At 56.8% G+C, this 26,948-nt stretch overlaps 4 protein-coding genes across 4 annotated transcripts; all 4 read right to left on the minus strand.

Moving 5' to 3' along the window:
* Positions 1-1,286: 1,286 nt before the first annotated feature.
* On the minus strand, positions 1,287-4,094 carry C27H19orf67 (chromosome 27 C19orf67 homolog). The gene is made up of 6 exons (XM_010993838.3): positions 3,763-4,094; positions 2,901-3,045; positions 2,687-2,787; positions 2,418-2,603; positions 1,944-2,078; positions 1,287-1,483 (listed from the first exon to the last, which is right to left on the minus strand). The coding sequence occupies exons 1-6, from the start codon at positions 4,092-4,094 to the stop codon at positions 1,309-1,311; spliced, it is 1,074 nt and encodes a 357-aa protein (XP_010992140.1). The 3' UTR covers positions 1,287-1,308.
* A 1,216-nt stretch (positions 4,095-5,310) lies between these two features.
* SAMD1 (sterile alpha motif domain containing 1) lies at positions 5,311-8,807 on the minus strand. The gene is made up of 6 exons (XM_064479909.1): positions 8,733-8,807; positions 7,257-8,369; positions 6,544-6,838; positions 6,357-6,453; positions 6,147-6,258; positions 5,311-6,047 (listed from the first exon to the last, which is right to left on the minus strand). Exons 2-6 carry the CDS (start codon positions 8,211-8,213, stop codon positions 5,889-5,891), a joined length of 1,620 nt encoding a protein of 539 aa, XP_064335979.1. The 5' UTR covers positions 8,214-8,369; positions 8,733-8,807; the 3' UTR covers positions 5,311-5,888.
* Positions 8,808-9,495: 688 nt separating this feature from the next.
* PRKACA (protein kinase cAMP-activated catalytic subunit alpha) lies at positions 9,496-26,206 on the minus strand. The gene is made up of 10 exons (XM_031437444.2): positions 25,950-26,206; positions 18,283-18,344; positions 17,694-17,822; positions 15,940-16,038; positions 14,806-14,888; positions 13,885-14,011; positions 13,696-13,791; positions 13,475-13,597; positions 11,425-11,589; positions 9,496-11,003 (listed from the first exon to the last, which is right to left on the minus strand). The coding sequence occupies exons 1-10, from the start codon at positions 25,993-25,995 to the stop codon at positions 10,878-10,880; spliced, it is 1,056 nt and encodes a 351-aa protein (XP_031293304.2). The 5' UTR covers positions 25,996-26,206; the 3' UTR covers positions 9,496-10,877.
* SMIM46 (small integral membrane protein 46) lies at positions 18,388-22,319 on the minus strand. The gene has a single exon (XM_064479910.1). The coding sequence runs from the start codon at positions 20,955-20,957 to the stop codon at positions 20,673-20,675; it is 285 nt and encodes a 94-aa protein (XP_064335980.1). The 5' UTR covers positions 20,958-22,319; the 3' UTR covers positions 18,388-20,672.
* Positions 26,207-26,948: the final 742 nt, after the last annotated feature.

The raw sequence follows: 26,948 nt of genomic DNA on the forward strand, positions 1-26,948 counted from the left end.
AAATTAGTCTGACCTCTTTATTTTTTAAATGTCACTACTAGAAAATTTGAAATTACAAATGTGACTCACATTTGTGGCTCACTTTAAATTTCTATTGGACTGGGCTAAACGGTGGTGGTGAACTCACAGGCCCTCAAATTAGTATTAGGGAAATTCAGAATCCCTTTGGACTCATTCAGACTTGGGTTGTTGACTAAAAAATCCTTGATGCAGCCAAAAATTGTCACCAGAAGGCCCCCCTCAACCCAAAAGAACAAGGGTTTTGGTCCAACCCTGATTCAGTTCACGTCTCACTTCCATTTTTGTCATTTATAATCTGGGATAATAATACTTACGATAATACTATGTGCTAGGGACTGTTAGGAAGCGAGTGCTGTGCTCAAAGTCATGAAAGCAGGCTCCAAGTCACTCCGACTCTGAAAATGCTAGCGGGAATCAAAGGTGTCCCTCAGTTTAAAGAGGGGTAACTCGCAGCTGAGTGACAGCCAAACCAACAAGGACACCCCTCCCCTCGCAAGTGACCAGTTCCTATCAGAAGAACCCAGTTCAGGTCCAGGCTCTGCCACTTGGTCACAGTAGGTCTAGACAGGTGAATTTCACCTCTCAGTACAAGTCTCCTCTCCTTAGCGACCCCAACTTGAAGTGCCTTACGGCTCTCCCACCCTGCCGAAGCCCTGGACACCCCAGGGGGTACACCAGCCCATGACCCCAAAGCTGGAAGAGAAAGATCTAACCGCAGCTCTTAGGAAACTGATTGCTGGCCCTTTCCTGGGGCACGTCGGGAAATGTAGTTTTTTGGTACAGGGAAATAATTTCCGGGTCAAAACATGAGTGGGCGTGGTTCTGTGTCCCTTCCCACAGTGGGTGTTGAATTTCCCCGCTACCCGAAACTTGCGGTTTTCTGGGTTCCGGTTGTTGACAGGAGCCTCTACTTCCCTTTTAGCTTCATGCGCCCTCCGCGCATGCTCTGAGCTCCCGTCCGCCAGTCGGTGGACTATGATTTTGTTTCCAGACTACACTTCCCAGAAGGTCATGCGAGCGGGCGTGGCCTCCTCGCCCCAAGGGGAGGGGCGCGGCGCTCCGAGCGGACGCTGAGCCTGTGACCTCTTTCTTTTATTTAACACGAAACTGGTGTGTCCACACGCAGGGCAGCGGCCGGGCCGGACCCGGTACGGACGGGTCAGTTCGGCCTGGCCCCTTGGAAGGCGAAGCGAAGCTGCACTAGGAGAACGAGTGAGCCCCTCCCCTACCCCCTCTCCTGGACTTTGGAACTGTCAAGCTCCAGCTCCCAGGACCCCCTCTCCAGGTTCAAGACCCCTGCGCTGCCCACGCCGCTGGCCCCGCCGCGCTTGCGGGCCGAGCCGTTCCTGCTTGGCCCATGAGGATCTGCACCAGCAGGTCGGTGGCCAGCATGTGCGACGGCTCCTCGAAGCCGATGGTCAGCAGCTGCTGGTAGTCCCCAGGAGGCTGCGGGCACAAAATCCTGGGGACCGGGGACAGAGAGGCCTGGACGTGAGGGCCCCCTGCTACTCGGGAGCCCCTCCCCTTGAGCGAGAGGCTGTGGCTGAAAGAGCCTTTGTTTCAGTTGGGGGTGGGAAAAACCCTGGGGGAAAGTGGTTTCCTTGTTGATGAGAAACCTAGAGGGTAATGGCTCTGGGAGGCTGAGCAACTCTAGCCCTGATCTGGCCAATTACTCAGCTAGCTGTGTGTCCTTGAGCAGGTAACTTAACTTCTCTGAGCACCTGTTCTTTGTAAAATGGGGCTAGTAGTATAGACCTCAGTGGGTTGTTACACGAGTTTGCATAAAAGCACTTTTCATGGCCCAATAAAATGCTATCATTATTACCAAGGGAAACAGTGTTGGGGAAGATAGTTAGTCTTTGGTTGTGTTCTGTCCCTCCCTCCAGACCTCACACCCACTTTGCCATTGCCCTAGCTCGTACCATGAATAAAGGTCATCCTCAGCTGGTCCTAGGGGTACCCATCGGCCGATGGACCACAGCTTCTGAATCTGGGGGCATGAATTGGCTGGACTCTTGCCTGTGTCTTCCCATGTATCTCGATAGCACAGGAAGTAGCTGGAAAGGAAAGGGGCAGCAATTAAAAGTGAACAGTTTCTTAGTTTCTGCTGTGAGGGCTTTAATTCTGGAGGTAAGGTGGAAACTTATCAGAGGTTGCCTTCAGGTTCTCAGGTAGGAATATGACTTAATACTGAGGGCTTTTCTCTCTGCCAGCCTCCTTTTAAGATGAAGACTTTTATTTTGATGGGGGCATATTTTTTTTAAGATGAAAATGACCTTTCAAAGGTCCTTGATTTCCTGCTTGGCTTTCTACACTTTTGTGGTGATGGTTCAGAGGGCCATACTGGCATTCTGCATAGACAGGGGGAGGACTCTGATTCTGGTAAGGGGACTCACTAATCCACATGGGAATCTTGTTCCCGGCTGCTGGGCTCTGGGATGGTTTCCAGGTTCCAGCGCATCTTCTTATATAGGTATCGGGGGAAACGGCCGGCGGTGTAGGCAGCAGGGGCACAGTATCTGAAGATGGACACCTCGTGGGAAGGACTGATGGAGAACCTCCCACAGAAGAAACAGGAGATGCTGGCAGGAGATGGGAGTGTGGAGAATGAGGCTGTGCCCCGGACTCCACCCCCAACCCCAATCCCAGTCTCCTACCATTTTACCTTAGGGGGTCAGTCTCCTCCAGGTCCACAAACCCAAATGAGGCATACATGAGGACCAGCTGTTCCAGGCGCAGGGTCAGCTGTTGGGAAATCTCCAACAGCTGCATGGAAGATGGGGCACAATGAGATTAGCTGGCCTGCCAGGAGCATCCTCCCCATTATGCAGGCCTGAGGGATGAAGGGGTACGGGGTGTAGGAAACCTGTTCCACACACCGCCTTTCGGATCAGCTCCTGTAGAGCTCCATAGATGGGGGGAACACTCCGAGCAGCTGCCTCCAGGTACAGGAAGTAGGGCTCACACATCTGCAAGAAGGTGGGCATGGCTTTGGCGAGCTGTTCCTTCTGCACTCGGTCCCTGCTGAAGGGAGAAGGGGGCCTTTGCCTGAGGTCCCTCACCCGCCCCCCCACCAATTTCTCCTTTTCTACTCATCCCCCACTGTATCCCTGGCCCTGACCCCCATTGCGAAATCCCTCAGTGTCAGACCTTTCTCAGAGCATCTTCCAGGACCACCAGCATCAAAAACATTTGAAAGACTTGTTAAAATGCAGGCACCTGAGTCCCGCGACTGACTTTGATTCAGTTGGTGAAGCCCAGAAATCTAAGGTTTAAGCAGCCTCCCAGGTGATTCCAATGAACATTGAAATGTGAGAATCACAGTCCGCTTTACCATGGTCTGTAAATCATATTATCCTTTGGGGGTCTCAAACTGGTAGTCAGCAGGCCAAATATGGCTCAGATAGGTTTTATGTAGCCTGCCCAAGGTTCAAAACCTAAGCCAAGGGTTAGAAAGTGGGAGAAAAGTTCTAGTCTAGTGATTCGGCAATCCCCAGGGTCCATATAATAGCAGACACTCCCTAACCCCAAATTTCTTTTTTTTCTAACCCCGAATTTCTACAGTCCTCATAACTCTTTGAAATTGGGTTCCTAATCAGCTAGCTTCCGGTTCGTAATGTTTTTATTTTGTTTTGTCTTAATGTTCTTGAGTTTGCAAACCTAGTGTATATCGCCTATCTTGTAACCCCCTCCTCTGTCTCCTTATCCATGGGTAGAACCTAGGACCCTGTCCAGCATCACCTGTAGAGCAAGTAGCTCTGGAAATCATCTGCCTTCTTGAGCAGGTAGCGGAGCTGTTCGGTGATGGGGCTGAACATGGTGTCCAAGGATAGGCGAGGGGCGGGCCCGGGGCCTGGGGCCAGAGGCTCAAGGGAAGGCGAAGAGGTGGAGGCCTCGGGCAGCTGCCCGTCGACGTCCTCGGGCTCCGCCTCGGGTGGGTCCCCAGGTTGGCCAGAGGGGGGCGACCGCAAGGGGTCTCCGCAAGGCTGTGCCCCAGGTTGCGAGTCGTCCAGGAGCGGCGTTTCCCCAGAGCCGGCGGGGAGCGGCCCCACGAACCACTGCTCGGTAGCCATCCTGCGGCAGGAGGCGGGGACCGGAGCTCTTTAAGCCTCCGCGTCTCACATTGGCCGCGGGTTCGACCCCGCCCAGGGTACCTCGGACTTGCCTGGCTTGGGAGCGCGTCCCTCTTCAACTCACCCTGGTCTCGACCTCTCTGCCCGCGCCGCGTGGAGGGAGTTCGCCTCATTTGAATTTCAACACGCAGGAGGGGCGCAGCCGCTCCGGCCCGAGCTGCGCACCCGCAGGACCCCGCGCACAAGCGCGCTCCCGGAACCTGGCAGTGGGGTACGCGTGCAAGGGAAGCGATCTGGGACGCCGCTGGCGGCGTGTTCTGGGGGTGCGGCCCAGGGGTCAGTGCCTTTAACTCTCCGAGGTTGGTTTCCTAGGGAGGAGGAGGTCTCTTTACCGGGCGTCCAAACCCCGGGGGGCGCACGTATAGAAAGCGAGGACGGCCCCGCCCCACTCGCTGAGCCTCTTGACTCCCAAGCCCCGGAATCTGTATTTTAAAAAATAGAACTCTATTGGAGTTGAGAAATTGCATTAGAACTTAGCATGTGATGTAGTAGCTACTACTTGTGATGTAGTAGCTACTACTACTACTAACAATACTACAAATCTTCACGTGGAAAGATTTTCCCACCCCTTATCTCATCTGATGCCACAATCCCTTCTGTTCCTTTTATGGAAAGGACCGTGAGGCCTGGAGACCCTTCTATGGACCCAGAACAGATCCCTGCCCCCAATAGTTGTAGGCTGGGTTCTTTACAGCAGGCAATGGTTGTCAGATATATAGTTATGAAGCGAAATACATTAATTAAAGACTCTGGGTAAAGAACTCAGACAGGTGTCAAACTCCACCCTGTGTGACCCTGAGCAAGCATCTTTACTGTGCTGAGCCAGTTGCCACGTCTGTAAAGTGGGTTTTTAATGAGCTATGCCTCATGGGGCTATGGTGAGAACCCAGAGAATGCTTGTAAAGCCTAGTTAACTGCTAGTCACTTAGCAAATATTTGAGCACCTACTGTGTGTGCCCAGGCACTGTCCTGGGAATGAGGAGATGTCCTCCTGGATTAGTTACAGTTACACTCACAGCTGGCTTTGACACAGCCCTCATTCACTGTCTCCCTGTCTCAAACAATCCTGTCCTAAGCCTAGACTCCCAGGAGGCTGGTGTGGCTGTTCATCACCTTTCCCGGACTGCATTCATAAAATGACTCTGTAGCATTTTTCCTTCTCTTTTTTTAAAATTTTATTTAAAAAACCTTCGGTGCAATATTAAAAAGCAATACAGCCAGCTGGAGCGAAAACAAACAGAAAGAAAGAGTAGGGGTAGGGAAGACCCAGGGACCCCATCCCAACTGCTCCCAGGGGCTGGAGGCCAGGGACAGACTGGGGAGGGGCCTGGGTGGTGGGGGAGAGAGGAAAGGCCACCCACCAAAATGAACAGGCAGAACAAAACATTTATATAGGAAACATCTGGCTGAACTGAAGAGGATCAGGGGAGGTGGGAAGACCCCCAATCTTTTTTTTCCCAAAAAATGTCCTAGATTGGGGAGAGGGTTGGCCGCCTGGGGTGAAATGAGCAGGCCTTGTCCCACCCCACACTCCTCTGTCATGGAGTACAGGATGTGCTGGAGGCCAGAGGTGTGTGTGTAGGGGAGACACAGGGAAGAGATGAGTAGGGAGGAATGCCCCCTCATTGGAATCTGTTAGGAAGGCTGAGGGTGTCCCTGTCCAGCTCCTGGATTCTGGGGATCTTGGGTGAGATAGGGACTGGAATGGGTCGGGGCAGGGGTGAGGCTGGGGGCTCAGCCTAGAAAGCCATCAGGGTCATCATCCTCAAAGTGGCCTTGCTGCAGCACCTTGATGTGGTGCTCGTAGATTTTCAGCGCTGGGCCAAGGCGGATGGACAGGCCGGTCAGCACATCTGTGCGCTGCATGAGCAGCAAAGACTTGCCATCAATTTCCTAGGTGGGACAGAAAGAGAGAGAGAGAGAAGCAGGATCAGAGCATACCCTCGCTGAGGCCCTGGAACGGAGGGGCTAAGCTGAGGGCTGGGGACTCACCTGCTCTTGGAAAGCTGTTGCCTGCTCAGGGAAGCCTGCCTCGGTGAAGTACTCTACCACGTCGGTCACCGTCCACTCCACAGGATCAGCTGGCTTTTCCTTGCGCCCAGAACTGTGTCGGAACAGAAAGAACCAGTGAACAGTGCTGCTCCTCTGGTTCTGTTACACGTACCAGGGTAGCACCCCCATGTCTCAAACACCCCAACTTACGGACAGCCAAAGGGGGTCCCATCTGCCCCAGGTAGGGCTGGTTTTCCTGGGGGCAAAGGCACAGGGGATGGGGAGTCTGGCCCAGTGGCAGCAGAGGCTGGGAAATAAAACGCATAAGCCTGTGGTTTTGTCTTAGGGCTTGGTTCCTTCACACCAGGCGCCCTCCCCCACACAGAGGGGTCCTTACCTGATCCCCCTTCCTTATTCATGGCAGCCATGGAAAATACCTGGCGGGAGCCACTGCCTGGCGCTGGCCCTCGCCCTTCCTCCTGGCCCTGGTGGGGGCCACAAGGCGTCCACTCCTTGACCCTCTCCTTGGAATTCTGAGGGCCCCGCTCTCCATTAAGCTGGTGGTGCTGGGCACCTGCAGGACGGTCACCCTCGGGCACCTCGGAGCCCTCAGATACTTCATCTTCATCGTCTTCATCTTCATCATCTTCCTCCTCCTCTTCCTTCTCAAGCACTCGCTCTTCTCCACCTCTCTGGTGTAAGGGAGAGAGGCACCCAAAGTTAGGAGCTGTTCTGGCCCTGGGCCCCAATCCCTGGGATCCAGGACCGAGTGGTGTGCCTAACCGCCACCTTTATTACCAACACGTACTAACTTTTACACATTCACTCGGTGCCAGGCTGTGTTAATAAAGCCCTCAGTGGCCAAATCTCACTAAACTCACTCAACAGCCCCAAGGGGTCGCTACTGTTATTAAGTCGTGCTTTACAGCCGAGGAAACTGAGGCTGGGGAAGATTAAGTCACTTGCCAAGGTCACCACGCTCCGAGCTCGCAGAGAAGCAGCGCAAAACCCGGTCCACCCGCCGCCAGATTCCTCCCAGGACTCCCGCCCCGCCACCAACTTCGCCCGCACCTGCCCACCGCGCGGCGCCCCCCTCCGCGGCGCGCTCACCTTGCTCCGCGACGCGCGGGCGCTCGCGGCCGGCGGCGCCCGCCCGGGCCTGTCCCCGCGGGGCAGTGCAAGCGCACCGAGTCGGGTGCGCTCCAGGCGGCCCCGCGCTGCCGCCTCCTCCTCTAGCAGCCCCTGCACGCGGCCTCGGGTCAGACGGCCGCCGGCCCCGCCGCTGCCCCCGAGGTAGCGCACGACTTCCCGCAGGCTCACGGGCCGCGCCGGGCCGCCGGCCCGCGCCGCGCCCCCCTCCGGCGGCTGCTGTGGCTGCGGCGGCGGCGGCGGCTGCTGCTGCTGTGGCGGCGCCGGCGGCTGTGGCGGCGGCGGCAGCGGCGGCTCCCGGGCGGCGACGGAGGGCGGGGGGGCGCGGCGCGGGCCGGCCGGGGGCGCCACTGCCGGAGGAGCAGCGGGCGCGGGCGGCGGCGCGGCCAGGGGCGCGGCCCGCTGCGCGCGGGGGCCCGGCTGCGCGGGGCCGGGCGAGGGGGGCGCTGTGGCGGCGGCAGCGGCGGCCGCGCGGGGCGCCCGGGCCGGGGCGGCGGCGGCGACGGGCGCGGGCGGTGGCGGCGGGGCGGGCGTGGGCGGCGGCGCGGCGGCGGTGGCGGCGGGGCCCCCGCGGGGGGCGCGCGGCGGGGCCGGCGGGGTGGCTCCGCGCCGGGGCGGCTGGACGCGCGCCGCGTTGCGGTACGAGATGCTCCCCTTGTAGCTGACCCGGAGCACGGCGCGCTGCTGGATCAGTTTCTCGAGCTCGGCGCGCGTGCGCTCCGGCTCCGGGCCGTGCCGCCGCCGCACCATCCGGCAGATGCGCTCCAGGTCCGGCCGCGCCTTGCGCGAGCGCAGCGAGTCGATGGTGTCCAAGATCCACTCTTGATAGTGCGGGGAAGCGCTGGACGACGAGGTAGCGGCCGCCGTGGTGGCGGCCGCCGCCGTCTCCGGCGGGGGTAGGGCCGGGGGCCCAGCCATGCCTCCCGCCCGGCCCGGCTGCACCGTGCGCGCTGCCTCCCTCCCAGCGCGGCGCCCCCCTCCCCGGCTCCCCTCCCTCCGCCGCTGCCCGCCTCCTCCGCCTCCCCCCCCCGGGGGGCGCAGCGCCTCAGCGGAGCGGCGGCGGCGCTGCTGTTTCTTTGCAAAAAAAAAAAAAAAAAAAGAAGAACGAGAGAGAGAGCGAGAGAGAAAAAACAGTGAGAGAGAAAGAAAAGAGAGAAAAAAATATGCACACACTCACTCACTCGCACGCACGCACACACAGACCCGCTTCTGCTGGGCGCGCGCGGGGCCGGGGATGCGAGGAGGGAGGAGGGGAGCGCGGCGCGGCCGGCCCCTCCCCGCCGCCGCCGCCGCCGCCGCACGCGCGCCCTGCGCCCGGGACACTCCGGCCCCCCTTCCTTCCCTCCCTCCCTCCTCCCCGCCGCCCGCCTTCCTCCCTCCCACCCCCACGCGTCCGCTTTTAAGGTGGAGCCCGGGCCCCCCGCCCGCCCCCTTTACCCTGCGCTCTCGCTCACTCCGGCTCGCTCCGGCCCCCCCTTACAACTCCCGCGCGCTTTTTAAGGAGGCGCCGCGGAGTTGGCGCCGGGGCGGGGGCGGGGGAAAGCGGCGGGCGGGGGAGGGGGAGGGGAGAGCCGGGGGGAGGGGAGAGGGGGCAGGCGGGGCGGGCGGGCGGTGCTCGGCCGCCCTCCAGCCATTGGGCGCGGGACCCAGACGTCCCTGGCGCCCAGCCCCCCTCTCCACGCCTCCCCGGCGCGCTCCGCTCTCGGGACCGCACTTACCGGGAACTCGCAGCCCTCGGGCCGGCCCACCGCGCTCACCGGGGGCGGCGGGGACCCTCGGACCTCCGCCGCCCCCGCGCACCTTGGGCGCGCTTGGCCCCGCTCGGAGGATGCGGGGAGGGGCGCGCACCGTCTCCCCCACCCTACACCCCGCTTGCCAGGGCCGCCCCCGCCGCCGCTCGGCCTCCGGGCGCGCCAGCCCCAGCGTCTCCCTAGAGCGTCCGCCCTTTCGGCCTCGGGCTGGACGCAGAGGGGGCGCGCCTCAGAAATGCGGGGACCCCTAATCCGGGGTCAAAGGGCAGTTTGGCGCCCCCTTCTCCTGCGGGGCGGGGGCAGTGGCGAAATTCCAGCTAAACCCGGTTTTACCAGGACTCAAGGCCAGGTGCTGATCGGCCTGGACGCTGGGGTCCGAAATTCCCTTTCACTCCCCCTGGGGGTGTGTGGGTGGGTGACCGAAGTCGAGAACACCAGTGACACTTTTTTTTAAACAAAACTTTATTGATAATAGTTTTCAAATATGTTTACAACAGCACACTGTTCAAGAGGAAGTTGCGTCCTTCGCAGCACACAGGTTGAATCGCCCCCGCGCCCACCCAGGGCCCCACCCCAGGCCTGAGAGCTCCTCCTGGGATGGGGAGAAAAATATAAGAGGGACAAATGTGGGGGTGAGTGGGGTGGCTCCCGACTTTTCTATTGAGAGAAAAAACCACAAATGGGGAGGGAGGGAGGGAGGGAGAAGGGGTGATTGATAGCTGACAGCTAAGCAGAGGAGGAGCGCCCAGGATGGGGGAGTGGGGGACGGAGGCTGCTGGGTGAATAAAACAAGTAGCCCCTCCCCAACAACCCTGGCCTTGAACCCGGGGCCATCAGGGGGAGGAGGGGCTTTGCCTCCATTTGCGGGGGCGGGGGGGGGTTGCCTTCCTAACTGAGAGGAGGCTGGACATTAAAATCTCGCTGAGAATAAAATTAAGGAGTTTGGGGAGAGTGATGCTGGGAGGAAAGACCCTGGACTTGGGGCTCCCCCTCTGTCTTTTAAGCGGACAACTCTTTGGCAGGGAGAGGGGCAGCTGCTTTGTCTGGGTCCCGAAGCCCAAGGGTGAATACAGGTCTGTAGGGGCAAAAAGGGGTAGGAGTTTCCTCAAGGGGTTGAGACCCTTCCTGGCTTGGCAGGGGGACCCCCGGGAGCAGGGGGATGGGGGAGATTAGCAGCTTGGGGGAGGTTAGAACCCCAGCTCCTTCCTTTACAGTCTGCTTCCCAGCCTTGTTAAAATGGATTTGGGGAGGAGGGGCATGGGAAGGGGTGGGAGAGGAAGGAGGGAGAGAGGCATTGGTGGAACTTAAATAAGATTGTACATTGTTTTTTAAAAAAAACTCTAGCAAGTGGCCCACTGAACATGTCACTAAAATCTCTCCTTCCCTGGCAGGATTGCTCTGAAGGGAAGGGTGGCTTTTCGTTCATTCGCTCTTAGAGAGTGGCGCCTGTGGTTTGTGCCGGGGAGGTGGGGGGCTGGAGTTAAATTTGGGCCCCCCTTTCCACACCTTGTCCCTGACACAGCAGCATGACCTGGTCTGACTGGAAGAACTGAGAAACTCGTTTAAAACAGGCAGAAGTGGGCTGGGGTTAGGGGCCGTGGAGAAGGAAGGCAAAAGCGGTGGGAGAGGCAGGAGGGCAAAGGGGATGAGGGGGAGCAGCTGGTGTTTCCATCCCTCCAAATATCTGGGCTTCTGCTCCCCCTACCCTGGAGGAGGATGGGGGTCAAATTAGATGCAAGGAACTCTGGGGCCCTCTGGCTGTTCAATCCAACCCTCCCACCCCCCCACCAAAAAAAAAAAAAAGAAAACCCATGGGGGTACAGGCACACCCCTAAAACTCAGAAAACTCCTTGCCACACTTCTCATTGATGGAGACTCGGATCTCTTCCTCCTCATAGTCGTCAAAGTTACTTGTGTCCCCAGGGCCTTTAAACTTTGGTATGAAGGGAGCTTCCACCTGGAGAGGGGTCAAGAACCACTCAGACCTCAGCAGTCAACATAATTATTGCTACAACAATAAATGCGAATGGGTTAACATTCATGAGATAACTTACTCTGACCCAGGCCTGAGCTTAGCATTAGGGTGTGGACTCAGCTTAACAGCCCAAGAACCTTGTTATAGCCAACTCACTGATGGGGAAATTACTTTCGGGGCGGGGGGGTGTCTCCTGCCTAAGGTCACAGAGTGGCCAAATGGCTCCACAATTCCACTTCTTAACTCCTATTGCTCTAAACTGCCTCATCTAGATTGACCCAGACCCTGCAGGATTTTTTCAGACTCCTCTTTCCTTTCCACCTCTCCACTGGCAACACTCCCTGGCTCTTGGCCTTCCCCTCAGAACCCTCAGTACACGGGGGGATGGGTGAGGGGGGCCCACCTTCCTCTGGTAGATAGCAATCCAGTCAGTCGTGGCAAACCACTTGTGGTTCTTGATGTCATTGACCCCATTCTTGAGGTTCCCAAAGCGTTTGGTGAGGTCAACCTGCAGAAGATTCCGCAGCAGATCCTTCAGGTCAGAGCTGAAATGGGATGGGAACCGCACCTGGAGAGGGGGCAACACAGACAAGTTGGGAAACTGGCTCAGAGCTTGGGGAGCCCGGAACACTACCTTTACCATCCAAAATCTTATTGGGTGGAGGATGCTAAACCGGAGTGTGCGTCGGAAACCCATTGAAACAGCTTCTTGGGCCTGCTGGAGATTCTCATTCAGGAGGTCTGGGTGGGGCCTGAGAAACTGTATTTCTCACTGGGTCATGTTGATGCTGCTGGAGAGGGGCCCACTTTGAGAACTGCTGCTCTAAGGTTCCCATTTTAGAGAAGAGGAAACAGGCTTGGGAGGGTTAAACAGCTTGCCCAAAATCACATAGAGGAGCAGGAGCGGGTAGTTCCATCTTGGGTCTGTTGGACTCCAGAACTTCCATTCTTAGCCACTGGCTCCTAGGGTGGCTCTGCTGGGGTCTGGGGACTTCTGAAATATTCATGCTTCCGAGAGAAATCATTGTTTTTCTGTTTCTCTCTCTCTATCTCTATATAGCTACAGCTCTTTTACTCTTTAAGGCTCAGTTCAACTCTTCCAGAAGCTTTCCCCAAATGCTTTGAGCCCACAGCCTTTACAGACAAGCAGTCACTGGATTTACAGCCATGAGAACTGAATTCCAGCATTGCTCTGCCTGTAACATGCTGTGTGACCTTGACCATGGCCCTTAACCTCTCTGGGCCTGTGCCTGCCTCTCTGGCATGGGGCAGATATCCTGGGGTTACATGAAGGAGATAATCCCACTGAGGGTGCATGGGAACTGGAAAACGCTAAAAAGAAGGGAGCCATGCTCATCTCCACTCCCGCCCTGAAACTTTTGTGGCTTTTCCTTTTCCTTGTTTCTCCTACCCCTGGGCCATTTTCTCGGCAATTTCTATTCTGCCAAATGGCAGGTACCTCATCTTCCCTTTTTTTAAAAAAAAAAAATGTATTTATTTATTTTTTGAGGTGGGAGGTAATTAGGGTTTTCTTAAACTTATTTATTTACTTTAATGGAGGTACTGGGGATTGAACCCAGGACGCTGTGCATACTAGGCATGTGTTCTACCACTTGAGCTACTCCCTGCCCCATCTTTCCTTTCTCAGTGGCCCCACTTTGCAGTTGGTGATTCTCTCAACTTCCCTGAGAGGCAAGTGGCTGGTCCCCCAGTTCTGAGATAGATGAAACTCAGAGAAGCCAAGACATTTGCCTGAAATTTCAGAGCCGAGACTCAGAGACAGGTCAGCCCACCTAGGCTGAGCTAGGAGCTACTCCCCCATTTCCTGGGCCAGATGGAGGGATGGCTGCTCCTCCTGGTGAGGTAGGTGAGCTGAGGACAGAGGTGGGGTTCCCAACCTCTCTTGGGATGAACCAGACATGTCTGTTCTCTGCTATTCCAATTCCTCACCCCCTCAGAGTGCTGGGGTACAGTGGTGGGGTGGGTGCATCGGGGCCGCTGGCACTTAATGCGCTCCAGGGATCTAACAGTTTTCCCCACCCCTTCCCCACCCGCTCTGAGTTAGGAAGTCTGCATCTGGGAAAGGAGGCAGGGGCCTACACCCTATGTGACTCCTGGGAGAGGTCTGGGGTGGCACCTGGGAACCCAACATACTCACTTTTCTGCTGTGAAACTTGTGAAAACTCATGCTAAGGGGGCTGAGTAGAAGCGAGAAGAGCCTCATGTCAGGCCAGGCAGGAGTCTGGATGAGGCTTGGGGTTCCGACACTATAGGTCCAGGACCAGACAGCAAGGCTGTGTGAAGGGGTGGCTTCAGCGAGCGTGGCGGGTATGCCCGGCCTCACTGCCTGGTCTGACATAATGAACTTGTAGATTGTTCTGACAGCGAGCAGGGCTCCTCAGTGAGCAGGGAAGGGTCTGTCTCAGGGTGAAGCCCCCTCATCTGGGCCTCACCTTCCCAGAGACAATCTTCTCGTAGATCTGGATGGGCTGGTCCGCGAAGAAGGGCGGGTAGCCTGCAGCCATCTCATAGATGAGAACCCCCAGGGCCCACCAGTCCACAGCTTTGTTGTAGCCCTGGAGTGAGATGGGGGTGCAGGTGAGGGGAGAAGGATAAGGAGGGGGCACTGGTGGAGCAGGCCTCAAGGCAGCAAGAGGGGTAGGGAGGCGCCTACTTTACTCAGGATGATCTCAGGGGCCAGGTACTCGGGGGTCCCACACAAGGTCCAGGTGCGGCCTTTCACACGCTTGGCGAAACCGAAGTCCGTCACCTGTGGGCACAAGAATGGGACGTTGTCTGGATGGTGGGGGAGGGCTCAGGCCAAGGCCACTGGGGGCCGCCCCTCACCAGGCCCAGTTGGCACCTGAATGTAGCCCTGCTGGTCGATGAGGAGGTTCTCTGGCTTCAGGTCCCGGTAGATGAGATCGAGCGAGTGCAGGTACTCGAAGGTCAGGACGATCTGGGCCGCATAGAAGCGGGCATGGGGCTCACTGATGGGGACAATCAGGGAAGGGATGGGTAAGTGTGGGCGGCCACACCAGCAGGGCCTGCCCGCTCCCCAGTGGTCCAGCAGGTGGGCCTGTAGAGCTGCCTCCAGTCCAGCTACCCAAAATGCATAAGCAGAACAGCCTGATTCATATATAGCCCCAAACTGGAAACACCCCAAATGTCCATCAACAGAGGGCTGGAATCACAGATTGTGCTAGATTCATACAATGGAATCCTACCCAACACCACCACCAGGACAAATGATGAATATACCCGACAATGTGGTGAGCTCTCAAAATGATTATGTGAAGCAAGAGAAAAAAGGGACAAAAGAATATGGACTGTGTGATTCCATTTATATCAAGGCCAAACCCAGACCAAACACATTTACGGTGTTTGAAGCCAGAAAGGACATTTGCCTCTGTTGGGGCAGTGATTTGCCAAGAAAGACATTTGAGGGAATTTTCTGGGGTGGTGGTTACACAAGTGTGTGCAGCTGTCAAAAACCCATGGAACAGAACAGTGAAAACCTGTGCATTTTATTGGATGGAAAGTGCATATCTACATAAATAAATAAAATAAAACGATAGCACAAATTTAGAAATGACATAAAATTGCCCACTTAAATGGTGACACCTAAGTCACTATGTTTGTTTTGTGTTGTGGTGGTTGAGAGATCGCAGATTCCTCAGCCCAGAGGGAACAAGAACCCACAGGGACCCTGAGAGGCCACTTCCATGGATGACACCTGTGGATACCCCCAAGCCCAGTGCGGCAGGGGGCGCGGCTGGCTCACCTGAATCTCCCGATCCGCCGCAGGTGTGAGAACATCTCCCCACCGGGCACGTACTCCATGACCATGTATAAATTTGAATTGTCCTGTGGGAAGCAGTAGTTGATCAGGGCCCCACTCCCCCAGCCCGGGGCCCCATCTGATGGCCTGGTGACCTTACCTGGCAGGTGTTCAGAAATAAAGTGAGGGCAACAATCTTGGCTCCCATGTGAAGCATGTTCCAAGCACCAGGCACTCTGCTCACTGACTACCTGTCTCATTTTCTTTTGCCCGTGAGAAAGATGGGGCAGCCATCCTGCTTACCGGGGCCAAAAGTGAGGGCTAGCTCGAGGTACGCAGAGGACCTGGCCAGTGTACCCAGGGTGCAGAGAAAACTCCATGATGGCTCGTGTCTGTGACTATCTTGAGCAAGGCTCTTGGGGCCATAGTTTTGTCATCTGACAAATGGGACCGGGATGGGCTACAAAATTTGTGTCCCCCTGCACCACGCCAAAATAAAAGTGTGAGGCTTCTTTTTAAAAATGATTATGAATTTCAAGACGGTGGCAGCTGAGCCTTAATCCAAGCGTGGGGCCCTTGTGACTGCTGGGGTCACAGACCCAGAGTGGCCTTTTCCATCTCTCGCAGCCGTTGCTTGGGACAGCACCCCAAATAGCTCACGCAGAGTGCTCATGATGTGCTCGGAACTGTCATGGCAGTCCCGATTGTTGGGGACTGCTACGACCTCCATTTTACAGATGAAGAGACAGAGGCTTAGGGGAATGAAATTGCTCGCCAGGGTCACATAGCCAGGAAGTGCCTGGCTGGGATTTCAACCCAGGCTGAGTGGCACAGTTTGTGCAGCTGGCCACACTTCAGGTTCTTGCTGAAAACAGAGCAGAGATTTTGAGGGATGTTATCTGGGTTGGGTGACTTGCCCAAGGTTATCAAGCTGGAAGTTGGCAAGCCCACTTGAACTTGGGTCTGTCAGAGACCCAGACTCACTTGCCCCTGACCCCCAGGGGGTTTCCTTCTCCCCTATCAGTGGGCCCGCCTTCACAGGCAGCCATTGGTTATTGTTGGCCCAACCCCAGCTCTAGGAACCCAGAGGCTGCTCCACCTGGCAGTGGCCCTGGTTCGCGGCCGCTGGGACCCCACCTTGAAGGAGAACTCGAGTTTGACAAGGAACGGAAAGTTGACCGCCTGCAGGATGCGCTTTTCGTTCAGGGTATGCTCAATCTGTTTCAGCTTCACCACCTGCAGGGGTGGGAGGGGAGGGTGGAGAGGAGGCGGTGTGAGATGGTCCTCGTCTTCCCAGCTGCCCACAAAGAAGGGCGACAGGGCCAGGCCTGTTCCTGCCTCCAGAATCCTTTGAGTGTCTGGGGCCTGTCAGGCCCTGGGTTGGGTGGCTGACCTCATATGGCATGCAGTTCAGGGCAAGAACACGAGTCATTGGGCCACAGGGGTCAGACTATGGTAGGGGAAGCTCAGGGCCTATGGATGCCCAGATAAGGTGCCAGTCAGGGTCTGGGGGAAGGGGTAGTCAGAGAAGGCTTCCTGGAGGAAGAGGCAGCTAAGCTGAAACTGAACTGACAGGCAGGAGTAGCACTCAAGGAGTGGGGGTTTTTGTGGGAGGGTAATAGCTCAGTGGTAGAGTGCATGCTTAGCATGCACAAAGTCCTGAGTTCAGTCCTCAGTACCTCCACTTAAAAAAAAAGATGGCAGGGTGGGAGGCTTAAAAATACCTTCCCTGCATTTAGAGCACCCCCACACATCCACCTGAACCCCAGGCTAATTCCTCATCAGCTCTCAGCTGTCCCCAGCAGGTGTCTTACGCGCTGTGACAGGCACCCTGAGTTGTTCACACTGGGAGCATGCCAGTCTGGAAGCCTAGATGAGAGAGGGGAAGTGACTTGCCCAGGGTCACATGCAGCTAGTCGACATCAGGCCAGCTTGTCACATGCAGGCAGCCTGGCCCCTCGGCCAGCTCTAAACCACTGCATTGGGGCTTTTTCTGTTTCGCTGACAGTTGTATCCTTTGGGTCTACACCTGCACTGTCCAGCAGAGTTCACACTAGCTGCTGAGTACTTGAAATGTGGCTGGTTGACTGGGAAACCGGGTTTAAAATTTGAAGCCTCTAAAATGAAAGTTTAAAAACTGATACTTGATGTGGTTCCCAGATAACTTGCAAGCCTTTTGGAACAATTTGGCCTATGTTGATCTACTTTTTCGTTTGTGTGTGTGTGTGTGCAGATAATTAGATTTATTTACTTGTTTATTTATTTATTATTTTTAATGGAGGTCCTGGGTTCAATCCCCAGGACCTCGTGCATGCTAAGCACATGCTCTACCACTGAGCTATACCCTCCCCAGTGCTTTTTCTATTTCTCTACTTTTCCTTGTCTTTCCAGTGCAAATTGACATCTGAACGGAGATGTGTTATGAGTGTAAAATGCACCCTGGATTTCTAAGACTTAGTAGGAAAAAAAGAATGGAAAATGTCTCATTAATATTTCTACACTGGTTACATATATTGAAATGATAATGTTGCAGATGTAGCATCTTAATTACAACACACTGTTAAAATGAGTTCCTGCCTCTTTTTTTTTTTAACCTTTTAAATGAGGGGTCTAGAAAATTTAAAACTGTCTGTGGCTTGTGTATATTTCTCCAGGATGGTGCTACTCTAGACCAGTGCCTGGGGAAAAGTAGAGTCTCAAAAATATTTACAGAAAGATGGTCTGTATAAAAGCCACTTCCCCCAGGAAGATTCCTGGGGTCCTCGAATGAGGCAAGGTGTCTCACCCTACGTCCAGTGCCTGGACTGGCATCGGTGGCTACCCTGGAGGGGAAGCTTCCTGAAGGCAGCATGGTACCCTTCCCACTCTTGGGTGGTGAGGGCTGGCCTCACCTTCTGTTTGTCAAGGATCTTCATGGCAAAGTGGTTTCCGCTCTCCTTGTGCTTTACTAGCATCACCCGTCCGAAGGAGCCCGTGCCGAGGGTCTTGATTCGTTCAAACTGATCCAAATGGGCTGTATTCTGTAGGCAGAGGGGGTCCGGAGGGTCAGGGACTCCCTGGCTCCCTGTAGCCTGCTGGGCCAAAGTTTGGGGCATCCCCCCTGACACCAGCAGAGGGGGCCCTGAGGACCAGGTGGAGCCAGGCGGGTGAGGACGGGGCGGAAAAACAAGATGGTGGAGGGCGCATTCCTCAAGGCTGGTGGCAGGGGCCAGATCCGGCCCTGGCCTGGGGCCCAGGAGCTGCTGGCAGCTGCCTGGGGGGCAGGGGCTGCCAGTTGGAAGGGGGTTATGGGGTGGGGGAGCCCAGCAGAGGGTGATCAGGGGCCTCCACCCAGGAGCACCTGGGTATCTAGGGAGCAAATGAGGGCAGGTCTGCAGCCCTCCAGGGCCCTAAAATCCTAGCTATGTCACAGTGATGCAGGTGGGGGGTTGGGGGGACATCAGCTCAACCCTCCCAGGGCTCTGTACCCAGGGGGCTTACCTGAGCAGGATTTTCCCATTTTTTAAGAAAATCTTCTTTGGCTTTGGCTAAAAACTCTTTCACTGAAAGGGAGAGAGGAGAGTTAGTTGGAGACCCCATCTCGTTGGCCTGGTCCTGGGCTATTCCTGGGGGGATGCGGATTTGTGGATAGTGGGGTGCAGTCGTCTCAGCCCAGAGCCTGACCTTCTCCCAGTGTCTTCGGATGCCCTGACTGAGTCTGAGGGTAGCCTGTTGGGGGGTGGGGGCTGATCTGGGCTGGGGCCTGGGCTCCCTTTACCAGAGAGAGGTAGGGTCCAGCCTGCACTCTGTCCAAAATGGGGGACAGAGCAACTTGGGGGTCACTCTCAGGGGGACAAAGGGCGGCGCCCAGGCCGGCCCACCCCCCCTCGCCCCAGTTCTGACCAGCATTCCACAGCCAGCGACGCCGCCGGCCGAGGTATTTATAGCCTCGGGATTTGGCTGCTCCTCTGGCCCCTTCTCTAGGGAGGCCAGGCCCCGGGTGGAGGCCTCTGGGGCTCGGGTAGCAGGCGCCCTTGGGGGGTTCAGCTGTTGCCTTGGCCCCCAGCTGGCCCCATTCCCGCCTTTGCCAATAGAGGGGCCCTCACTCCAGAGCAGGTTCAAGGGAAGCTTTGCCTGATGTCCGCCCCCTGCAGGCCCCTCTGCACCCCAAAGCAAACATCACCATCTGGCTAACACTGAAGCCTTCTTGGGGGACCCTGGGCTTGCTGTTCTGTGTCCACTATCTCATTTGTTTCACTTGCCAACTTTCCTTTTATCCATTCTCCCCATTTACCATCCCAGGAAACTGAGGCCTGAAAATAGGCATTCCCGCTAATGTGGAGAGGTAGCCCAGCAAAGCAGTTAAGGACCAGGATTCTGAGACGAGATCAGGTTCGGATCCTGGCCTGGTCCCTGATGAGCTGTGTGACCTTAGGGAACTGATCTCACCTCTGGGCTTTGGTTTTCCTCATCTGTAAAATGGGGACAATAATAATCATGACCTGGCAGGGTGATTGTGAGGACTGAATGAGTTAACCTTCGCAAAGGGTGTTGGATGGTGCCTGGCACAGGGTTAGAGCCATATAAGTGTTAGCTATTAATTTTGCTTTTAAGTATTTTTTAAAATGGAGGTATAAAACACAGGCGGAGCATTGAGTGCTTAAATCTTAAGTGTGTGGCCAGATGTATTCTTACATTACGGACCTGTCCTTGTAACTGCCACCTGGGGCCAGGCGCATGGTTGTTCAGGGACCCTCCCTGTGTACCAGCTCTGTGCTGAATGCTTCCTGTGCTTAATTCCTACACTGATGGCTCAGAGCTGCTCTTACTCCCATCGTACAGGTGAGAAGACTGGCCTGGGATCACTTCCCGGGCCCCAATGCCCATGATATTAACTGCTTTATTTCTGACTGGTCACCAGGCATCAGGGTGGCCCTTGGACAGAGCTGTCCTCAACCCTGTTGTTCCTGGGACAGTTGCCATCCTGAGGGGTCCTGCACACTTTTACTTTGGCTTTGCCTATCATTGGCTTATCCCACCCATATACAGTGCCAGGAATCCCACATAGCCTCATGGGTAGCCACAACCCTGTCCCCCCCAATTGTCCCCAAGTCTTTCCCTCAGCGTTCAAAGTTAAGAGCCTTTCATGGGGCTACAGGAGTGGCAGATTCAGGAAAGACTGTTAGCCAGAAAAGCCCTACAAAGAATGACTGAGCAGAGGGGGTGATCAAGGAATGGCCAGGAATCCTAGGCTGGTGCCTGGTTGGGCCACCAACTGTCAGACCTCTCTAAGCCTGGGGCCTGCACCACATCCAATGCTTTCATTAGCAGAATCACCTTCCTTGGAAATCTCCAAACGTACACACTACATTCTGGATGGAGGTGGGGGTGAGGTACCCTTTTGGGGCTCTACTGTCACCCACCCAAGAAGTCAGAGAGGAGTGGGCTTGGGAGGAACCCAGGAGAAAGCCTGGGCTTGCTTCTCCTTTTGTTCGCAGCTGTCCCTGAGAACGGCCACATCCTGCTTTTCCACCACTTGTGGGCCTACGCCTCTGTCTGTCTGCTGGTGCCTCTGTCTGTCTGCTGGTACCCCACTGAGAGGCTCCACAGGGCACCTTGATCCTAGCACAGCCCTGCTCTAGCCTTTCAAAGTGCAGAACAGCCCAGGCTGTGTCCTCTCTGGTGCCATCGGTTTGCCAGATTTGGGGATGGGATGCAGGGTGTGGCAGTGCCAGGAAGAGTGGGCAGATAAAGAGAGATACTGATGGGGGGAATCCCAGCCAGGAGCCCCCATACTCACCTCTGCTTCCTGCCTCTTCCAGCAGAGGGTACAATGAGGGGTGCAGTGGGATAGGGTGATCTGGGGCCTGTCTGCCCCTGGCCAGGGAGGCTCACGGTGCTGGCTGAGGCTTAGGTGCCAAAAGGGTGTGGCGCAGGTAGCCCAGGAAACGGACAATCAGGTGGCCCCAGAGGAGCAGCTGCAGCCACAGCTGGAAGGTGGTCTCTGAGTCCCCACCCCAGCCCCTGCCTGAGCCCAGATCCATCCCAGGCTGCTCTGAGCTCTCCCTGCAACCTTCCCTTTGCAGGGAAACCAGGAATACACAGAGCCTCAGAGCTGGCTTCCTTGGGAGGGCCTCGGGGGACAGGGGAGGAGGAGCTGGTTGCCAGGGAAGCATTTATAGGTACCTGCTCCCTGCTGGCCAAGGTCTGTAAAGGCCCTCCTTGGCAGGAGGCGGTGGGAAGATTCTCCTGAGGGTGTCCCTCCTGGCTGGCCTGCCTGCCCTGGGGGCGGGGTGCTAAAGCTAACTTCCTTTTCCAGGGACTTCACTGCTCCTGGGCTGCCAGGCTCTGCCTTTCTCAGTGGGTGCTGGACTACTCAGAGGATGGCACCCAATGTGCCCAGGGCGGAGCCCACTGGGCAGAGGGGAAGGAGTTAAGGCTCAGGCCAAGGCAGCAGCCAGGGGCTCCCTGGAGGTCAGAGGCCCCAGAGCTCCGTTAATTAGCTGAAAGAGCAGCTGGAGAGAAAGGCAGGGGTGGGAGGGGAATGAGAGCCACCCTATTTTCTCTCCCAAGTGCTCTCTGAACCTGGAGCACCCCCAAATTTTGCTGCTCCGAGAAAGAGATGGGTACATCTAGCTTTGTCTTGCTCGTATGCAGGGGTGGAGAGGGGAATGGCATCCCAGGATGTCCTTGGCCTCTGTCAAACCTTGCCCTGTGCTTGGCTCTGCTCTCAGCCATGAAAGTCCAAACCGGAAACGAAATGCTAAACCCAGGGGTGGGGGAGGGGAAGCAGCCTTGACCATCTTCCTCCTTCTTTTCAGATCCCAAAAGAAGTGGAGGGTCAGAGGCAGCTTCTCCTGAGAGTGCCCGGGCACCCATGGCCCCTGCTGACAACAGGAAGTGGCAGAGAAGGGAAACCCAGCTGGCTTCTGGAGTCTGCCCGCCTGTCCATGTCTTCTGCGGGAGGGGTGCCAGCTTCCACACTGGTCCGGATTTGATTTGGGCTCACAGAGAGAACATCTCTCAAAAAGCCAAGGCCACAGCAGAAGGCAGGGGCCCAGCCTCAGACCCCTGTAGACAACAATTTCAGGACCCTCTGCTCCCTGAAACCTGGTTGTCCTGGAAATTCTGGGGCAGGAATGCCCAGTATGGGCTGGGATCCCTACTCGGGGCTGGCTGACTCCTCCAGTCTAGCTTGGATTCCTTGCTCTTGGCTGGACCATTCCCCAGTCTGAGCTGGACACCAACACTGGACTGGACCAACCTCCATTCTGAACTGGACCCCTATTCTGGACTGGATAATCCCCCAATTTGAGCTAGATCTCAACATTGGGTTGGACGACTCCCCAGTGTGATGGACCCCTTCATTCTGTACTGGACCACTGTCTATTATAACCTGGACTCCATCACTGAGCTGGACCAATCCCCATTTGGAGCTGAATCCCAACACTGAGCTCGACCACCCCACTGTCTGGGTCTAAGCTGGATACCCCCGACTCTGGGTGGACTATCCCCCTTGTCTGAACTGAACCACCCATCCCCCCTGCTCTTTCCCAGGCCCCCCAGCCCAGGGTTGTTAGTAAAGGAGGGTTTCCAGGGCCAGCCAGGAGCTCACAGTCTTTTCCTCTCCACCTGCTCCCTAAACCCTACTGCAATCTCTCCCTGACTTGAGGGTCAGAGAGTGCCTGGGAAGTTGCTATAGCAACAGGGCTCCGCCTCACCATCGTTGGTATTGGAAGCCATCGCTCAGTCTTCCTCTCTGGGCACCAGGACTACGGTGTCTGGGAAGGCTCATGAGACCTGCTGCACCAGCTTGGCTGCCCATTGCCAGAGCCCTGCCTATAGGGGGAGCCAGTGAGTTGTGGGGTAGTGGCTGGGAGAGAAACCCAACCTGGGGGCCAGTGGCTGCAGGGGAGGGGCAGAGGGGACCTTCAAGTTACTGTAGGCCCAGTTGGACTAAGGCAAAAGGTGCGTTATCAGGACCCTCTTGTGCACCCATACAACTGCCAATGCACAGAGGCTGTTTGGCCCTCTCAGGCCTCTGTAGGATGTTAGAGGGCCACAATTCTTCCCATCTAGGGACCTCTTGGGGACAATTCTCACTCTCAGAGCCTGGATCTGCTTTTCCCTCTGGCCTGGGGGTGGGGGGTGGTTCTGGAGGGCTCCCTCTCACGAGCCCTGTCCTTTCTCCTATGAGCTCTCAGGGGTGCTTTTGGCCAGGGCAGCTAAGGCCTGAGCCCCATTTAGCCTCCTGTCCCCAGGGCCTCTAGGGGCCACTACCGTCTCTCAATTCCTCCAGCTTGCTCAGGGCCCAGGGTTTGGTCTTTTTTCTCTGCCTTCTTAGCATCTTACCCAGGCCCCTGCCAATGGCTGTGGAATCTTTGGGTATACACTTCCCCCACCCTACCCCAGGGCGTGTTCTACATCCCTGCCTTCTTGGGAGGAGGCCAATGCTGTCCTGTCCCGGCAATGGAGATAGTAGCACAGGGGGCTGCAGGATGCTAGACTGGTTCCTACGGAGGTTTGGGCATTTTCCTTACTCTAATCGGGCTCGTGTCTGGCAGATGAAATTCAGGTGCCCCCTGCAGGCTGGCCTGACTACTACCCCCGCCCCCACCCGGCTCCCACGCCATCCTAGTTACAAGAGGGCAAATTTTGTCTAACTCCATCCTCTCAGAATCAGAGCTTGGAAGCTAAGAGGGGCTTCCTTCCTCATCCGATTTCCTTCTCTGGGAGCCCCTGCAAGGCTTGGAAGGAAGTACAGTTTAGGGTGTTTCCCAAAATGTGACATAGGTCCCATTGGCAGGGCCTGAAATGATTTTAGAGATGTTTCACTTTTCTAGTTACTTTGTATTTCAATGTGTATCAGAGAGAATATAATTGGCACAGCAATCCCATGATTTCATTTATATTATTGCTTAGGACGGATCAAAATTTACATCTGGACGAAAGTGAGTCAAAATTTTTATTTTACGTTAACAAAATAGAAGTGAATAGAGTAAAAATCAGGGAGGCGGCTTGAGAATGTTGGAGTTGGGAAATCGTGGGGTTCCAGAAGTTGGCTGGGAGGTGGATCTGATGTGAATCCTACCTCTGTGGCATCATCTATGTCAAACTCAGAGAGCTCGTTTGGAAAATTCGGATTAACAGTCCGTTATGAAAATTACTTGAGCAGACAGATCAATGGAGACCATTTAGCCTGGCCCATCCTGGATGCCCAAGACCTAGTGGCTCTATTTCATCTTGATAGTCCATTCCTGGGTGTCCGGCCTGCGCTCTGAGAGACTTAGCGGTTCCTTCTGGAGCCTCTGATCATTTTCTTGGGGATCCTTTTCCCTGTGCAGCTTTCCACTTCCCCCCTCCTCACTACAAGTGTTTGATACGCCCTGAAAGTTTTCCAGGACTATGTCATCTCCCCAACTTTCAACTGAGCCACTGAAATATATAGCTGTCTGCCTCCATCTTCCACCTCCCAGCCAGTCTCACCTGCTGGGGGCCTGGCCCCTCCCCCTCTGCCTAGTCCCCTCCAAGCTCATGCCTAGACCTTTTTTGGTCACTACCCACCTGCTCCTCTGTCATCAAGCGCTCAGCTACAGGCACTTGCCTCCCTGTCCCCCGCCCATCGGTGACATGTCAGGCCTCTCCATGGCTGCTTGGCGATTCTGAGTTCTGCCATTTGAATCCGGGTGGGAATAAAGTTCCCTGACTTCCATGCCCGGGTCTTTCTTGGGGGGAGCATTCAGGGAACCCAGATGCTGGGGTTTGAGACCAATAACCGGGTGAGGACATTAAGTACGTGGCTTCCCTTTTCAGCTCTGTTTCTGGGTAACTGGAAGGGGATCCTAGCTGAGGTCCAGCTTTAGGCCTGGAGTGATGACAATTTAACAGCTGGAGGAATTAAGGAAGGGGCTCAAGACCATTTCTGAAGGCATTTCCAGGTACAGAATCTCTTTCTTTGGCTGGCTGGAAAAGGCCACTATAATTTGGGGGCTGAGGGGGAAACAGGTCCATCTCTGGCTGAACCCTGGGAATGATCATAATCTATCTGTCCCTTGGCAAAGCAAGTCATTAGATGTCACTCACTACTATTCCCAACTGCCATCCCTCTTTCTCAAGCTGAATGAGCCTTGCTAAACCCAGACACTCTTCATCTCCTACTTTCCATCCCAAGCCAGGAGTGGGTGAAGGAGCCCAGGGGACTGGGTGAATGACGGAGCCTCAGTTGTGAAACAACCATTTATTGAGGGGCCCTCCAAGGAGCCTAGAGCTCACTGCATAGCAAGAGATGGGAAGGGGCTCTCTGCTGACCACCCCGCCCCCCGCCCCCCCCGCCCCCCCCCCCCGCAAACTAGGAAACAGGACGCAATGAATTCCATCAAGATCGGCCCAAACTTGGCTTTGGAAGCACTGAAGCAGTTCTCTAGGTTCATAAACAGTCTGCTACCCCAGCCAGGGACAGACGCTTGCTTGGAGGAGGGAGCACAGGCAGAGAAGCAGAGAAGCAGAGTGACAGAGAGTGACAGGATGAGAGCGGGGCAGAGGGACCCAGAAAGATCCTGTCCCCCATGCCAAGGGACACAGAAGGAAAAAACAACGCTGGAGGTAGCTCTGGGAAATGCTCAGGGGGAGCAGAGTGGGTTTAGAGGGGGGCTGTGATAAGGTGAAGAGGGGAAGGGCAGGAGAAAGATGGCGGGGGCTGGAGGGGGGAGGGGTGTGGTCACCAAGTGGCCAAGGTCCCTCCGGTGGGAGGCAGACCCCACAGCACTCCCAGACTGGCAGAAGCCTGGGTGGGGGTATGGCAGTGGGTCCCATCTGTGGGAGAGGTGAGTGAGGAAGTAGAGGGATCAGAATCTAGGGAGAAGGGCCAGGAAAGGAGAGGGGGTGGTGACAGGGCCCCATGTGGGGCTCCAGTGGTCATACGTGCCATGGTTGGCAGTGACAGCTGGGGGGGCACAGTCTTTGCAATGGGGGGAGGTCTTTGGCACGGGGGTTCCTACAGGGTCCTCTGCGGGCCTTGGGCCCCAACCTTGGACAGACAGCGCGAAGGAGTGCAGGGGGGTAAGCAGAGAGAAATGGGGGGGGGCGCGTGGGGGGAGGGGCCAGGCGGTGATGGACGGAGGGGGATGGCAGCGCGGGGCCGGGATCGGGGTCACGGCCCCGGCACTCACCGCTCTCCTGCTCGCTGCCCTTCTTGGCGGCGGCGGCGTTGCCCATCGCGGCTGCGGCGGCCGGGGCCGGTCCCGGAGCTGCGGCGCGGAGGGTGCTGGAGGCGGCCCGCGGCCCCGGAGCGCGCTGGGCGGCGGCGGCGGCGGCCCCTCGGGTTGGCTGCGCTGGCTGCGGCGCCGCGACCCCCGCCCAGCCCCTGCTTCCCGCGTCTCTCCGCGCCCGCCCGCCCGGGAACCTCAGCCCAAGTCCGCTGCTGCTGTCCGTGACGCCCCCGCAGCCCGCCGCTCATTGGCCTAGGCTGCCCTGACTGACGGCACTGAGCTGCCGCCCATTGGCCCTCCGCGACCCTCCCGCGCCGACATAGGCTCTCGGCCCCGTGACGCGCCCCTAGGACGCCCGGCCACTCGCGCTCTCGCAAGGCCTCAGCCAGGCGGGCCGACGCGCCTGGTTGGTCGAGGTTCCCGACAGGGCCCGGGGCTCGCCCAGCTAGGCCGCCAATTGGCGGAGGCGCGCTGTCCGGCAAGCCCCCCGCAGAACGTTCAGTGTCAATCCCGGGGTGAGAGGGCGGGGCGGAGGTGCAGCCTGCTACCCCGGCCGGCCGGGTGGGGCGGCCGAAGCTGGCGGGCGGCCGCGCAGCGCTCCGAGGCCCAGGAGGCGGTCCAGGCAGGCGTCCGCCCGGCCTCGTGCGCGCCGCAGTCTCCCGCCCCCGCTCAGTGCGGCAGCGGCTGCTGGCCAGCCAAGGTTGGCGCCGCGGCCCACCCCCAACCCGGCGCAGCCGCTGTCCACCTGCCAGCGGGGGAGGGGCGCGGCAGGCGCCGCGGGTCATAGGTCGTCGGGCCGCCGGTCGTCATTCATAAGGCCTGGCGCAGGATAGCAGTATTAGGCTCTGAGTCCGGGCTGGGGTACTCTGGGTCTCCCTCAGCCACAGACCGAGCTTCAGGAGGATGCTGGGTTCCGAGAGCCAGGGGATGTTGTGAGAGGGGCGCTCAGTATCCATCCCT

This window comes from Camelus dromedarius, chromosome 27 (assembly GCF_036321535.1).
Source record: "Camelus dromedarius isolate mCamDro1 chromosome 27, mCamDro1.pat, whole genome shotgun sequence".
Lineage (NCBI taxonomy): Eukaryota > Metazoa > Chordata > Mammalia > Artiodactyla > Camelidae > Camelus > Camelus dromedarius.

Coding starts and splice junctions, on each gene's coding strand:
- C27H19orf67 (XM_010993838.3), bottom strand. CDS start 4,094: ATGGCTACCGAGCAGTGGTTCGTGGGGCCGCTCCCCGCCGGCTCTGGG. Junction 3,046..3,762: donor CAGAGCTACTTGCTCTACAG/GTGATGCTGGAC, acceptor TTCTCCCTTCAG/CAGGGACCGAGTGCAGAAGG. Junction 2,079..2,417: donor CAAGATTCCCATGTGGATTA/GTGAGTCCCCTT, acceptor TTTCCTTTCCAG/CTACTTCCTGTGCTATCGAG.
- SAMD1 (XM_064479909.1), bottom strand. CDS start 8,213: ATGGCTGGGCCCCCGGCCCTACCCCCGCCGGAGACGGCGGCGGCCGCC. Junction 6,839..7,256: donor CCCGCGCGTCGCGGAGCAAG/GTGAGCGCGCCG, acceptor CCCTTACACCAG/AGAGGTGGAGAAGAGCGAGT. Junction 6,048..6,146: donor CAACAGCTTTCCAAGAGCAG/GTGAGTCCCCAG, acceptor TGTCCCACCTAG/GAAATTGATGGCAAGTCTTT.
- SMIM46 (XM_064479910.1), bottom strand. CDS start 20,957: ATGCTTCCCTGGCAACCAGCTCCTCCTCCCCTGTCCCCCGAGGCCCTC.
- PRKACA (XM_031437444.2), bottom strand. CDS start 25,995: ATGGGCAACGCCGCCGCCGCCAAGAAGGGCAGCGAGCAGGAGAGCG. Junction 14,889..15,939: donor AACTCGAGTTCTCCTTCAAG/GTGGGGTCCCAG, acceptor TGCTTCCCACAG/GACAATTCAAATTTATACAT. Junction 13,792..13,884: donor ACCAGCAGGGCTACATTCAG/GTGCCAACTGGG, acceptor TTGTGCCCACAG/GTGACGGACTTCGGTTTCGC.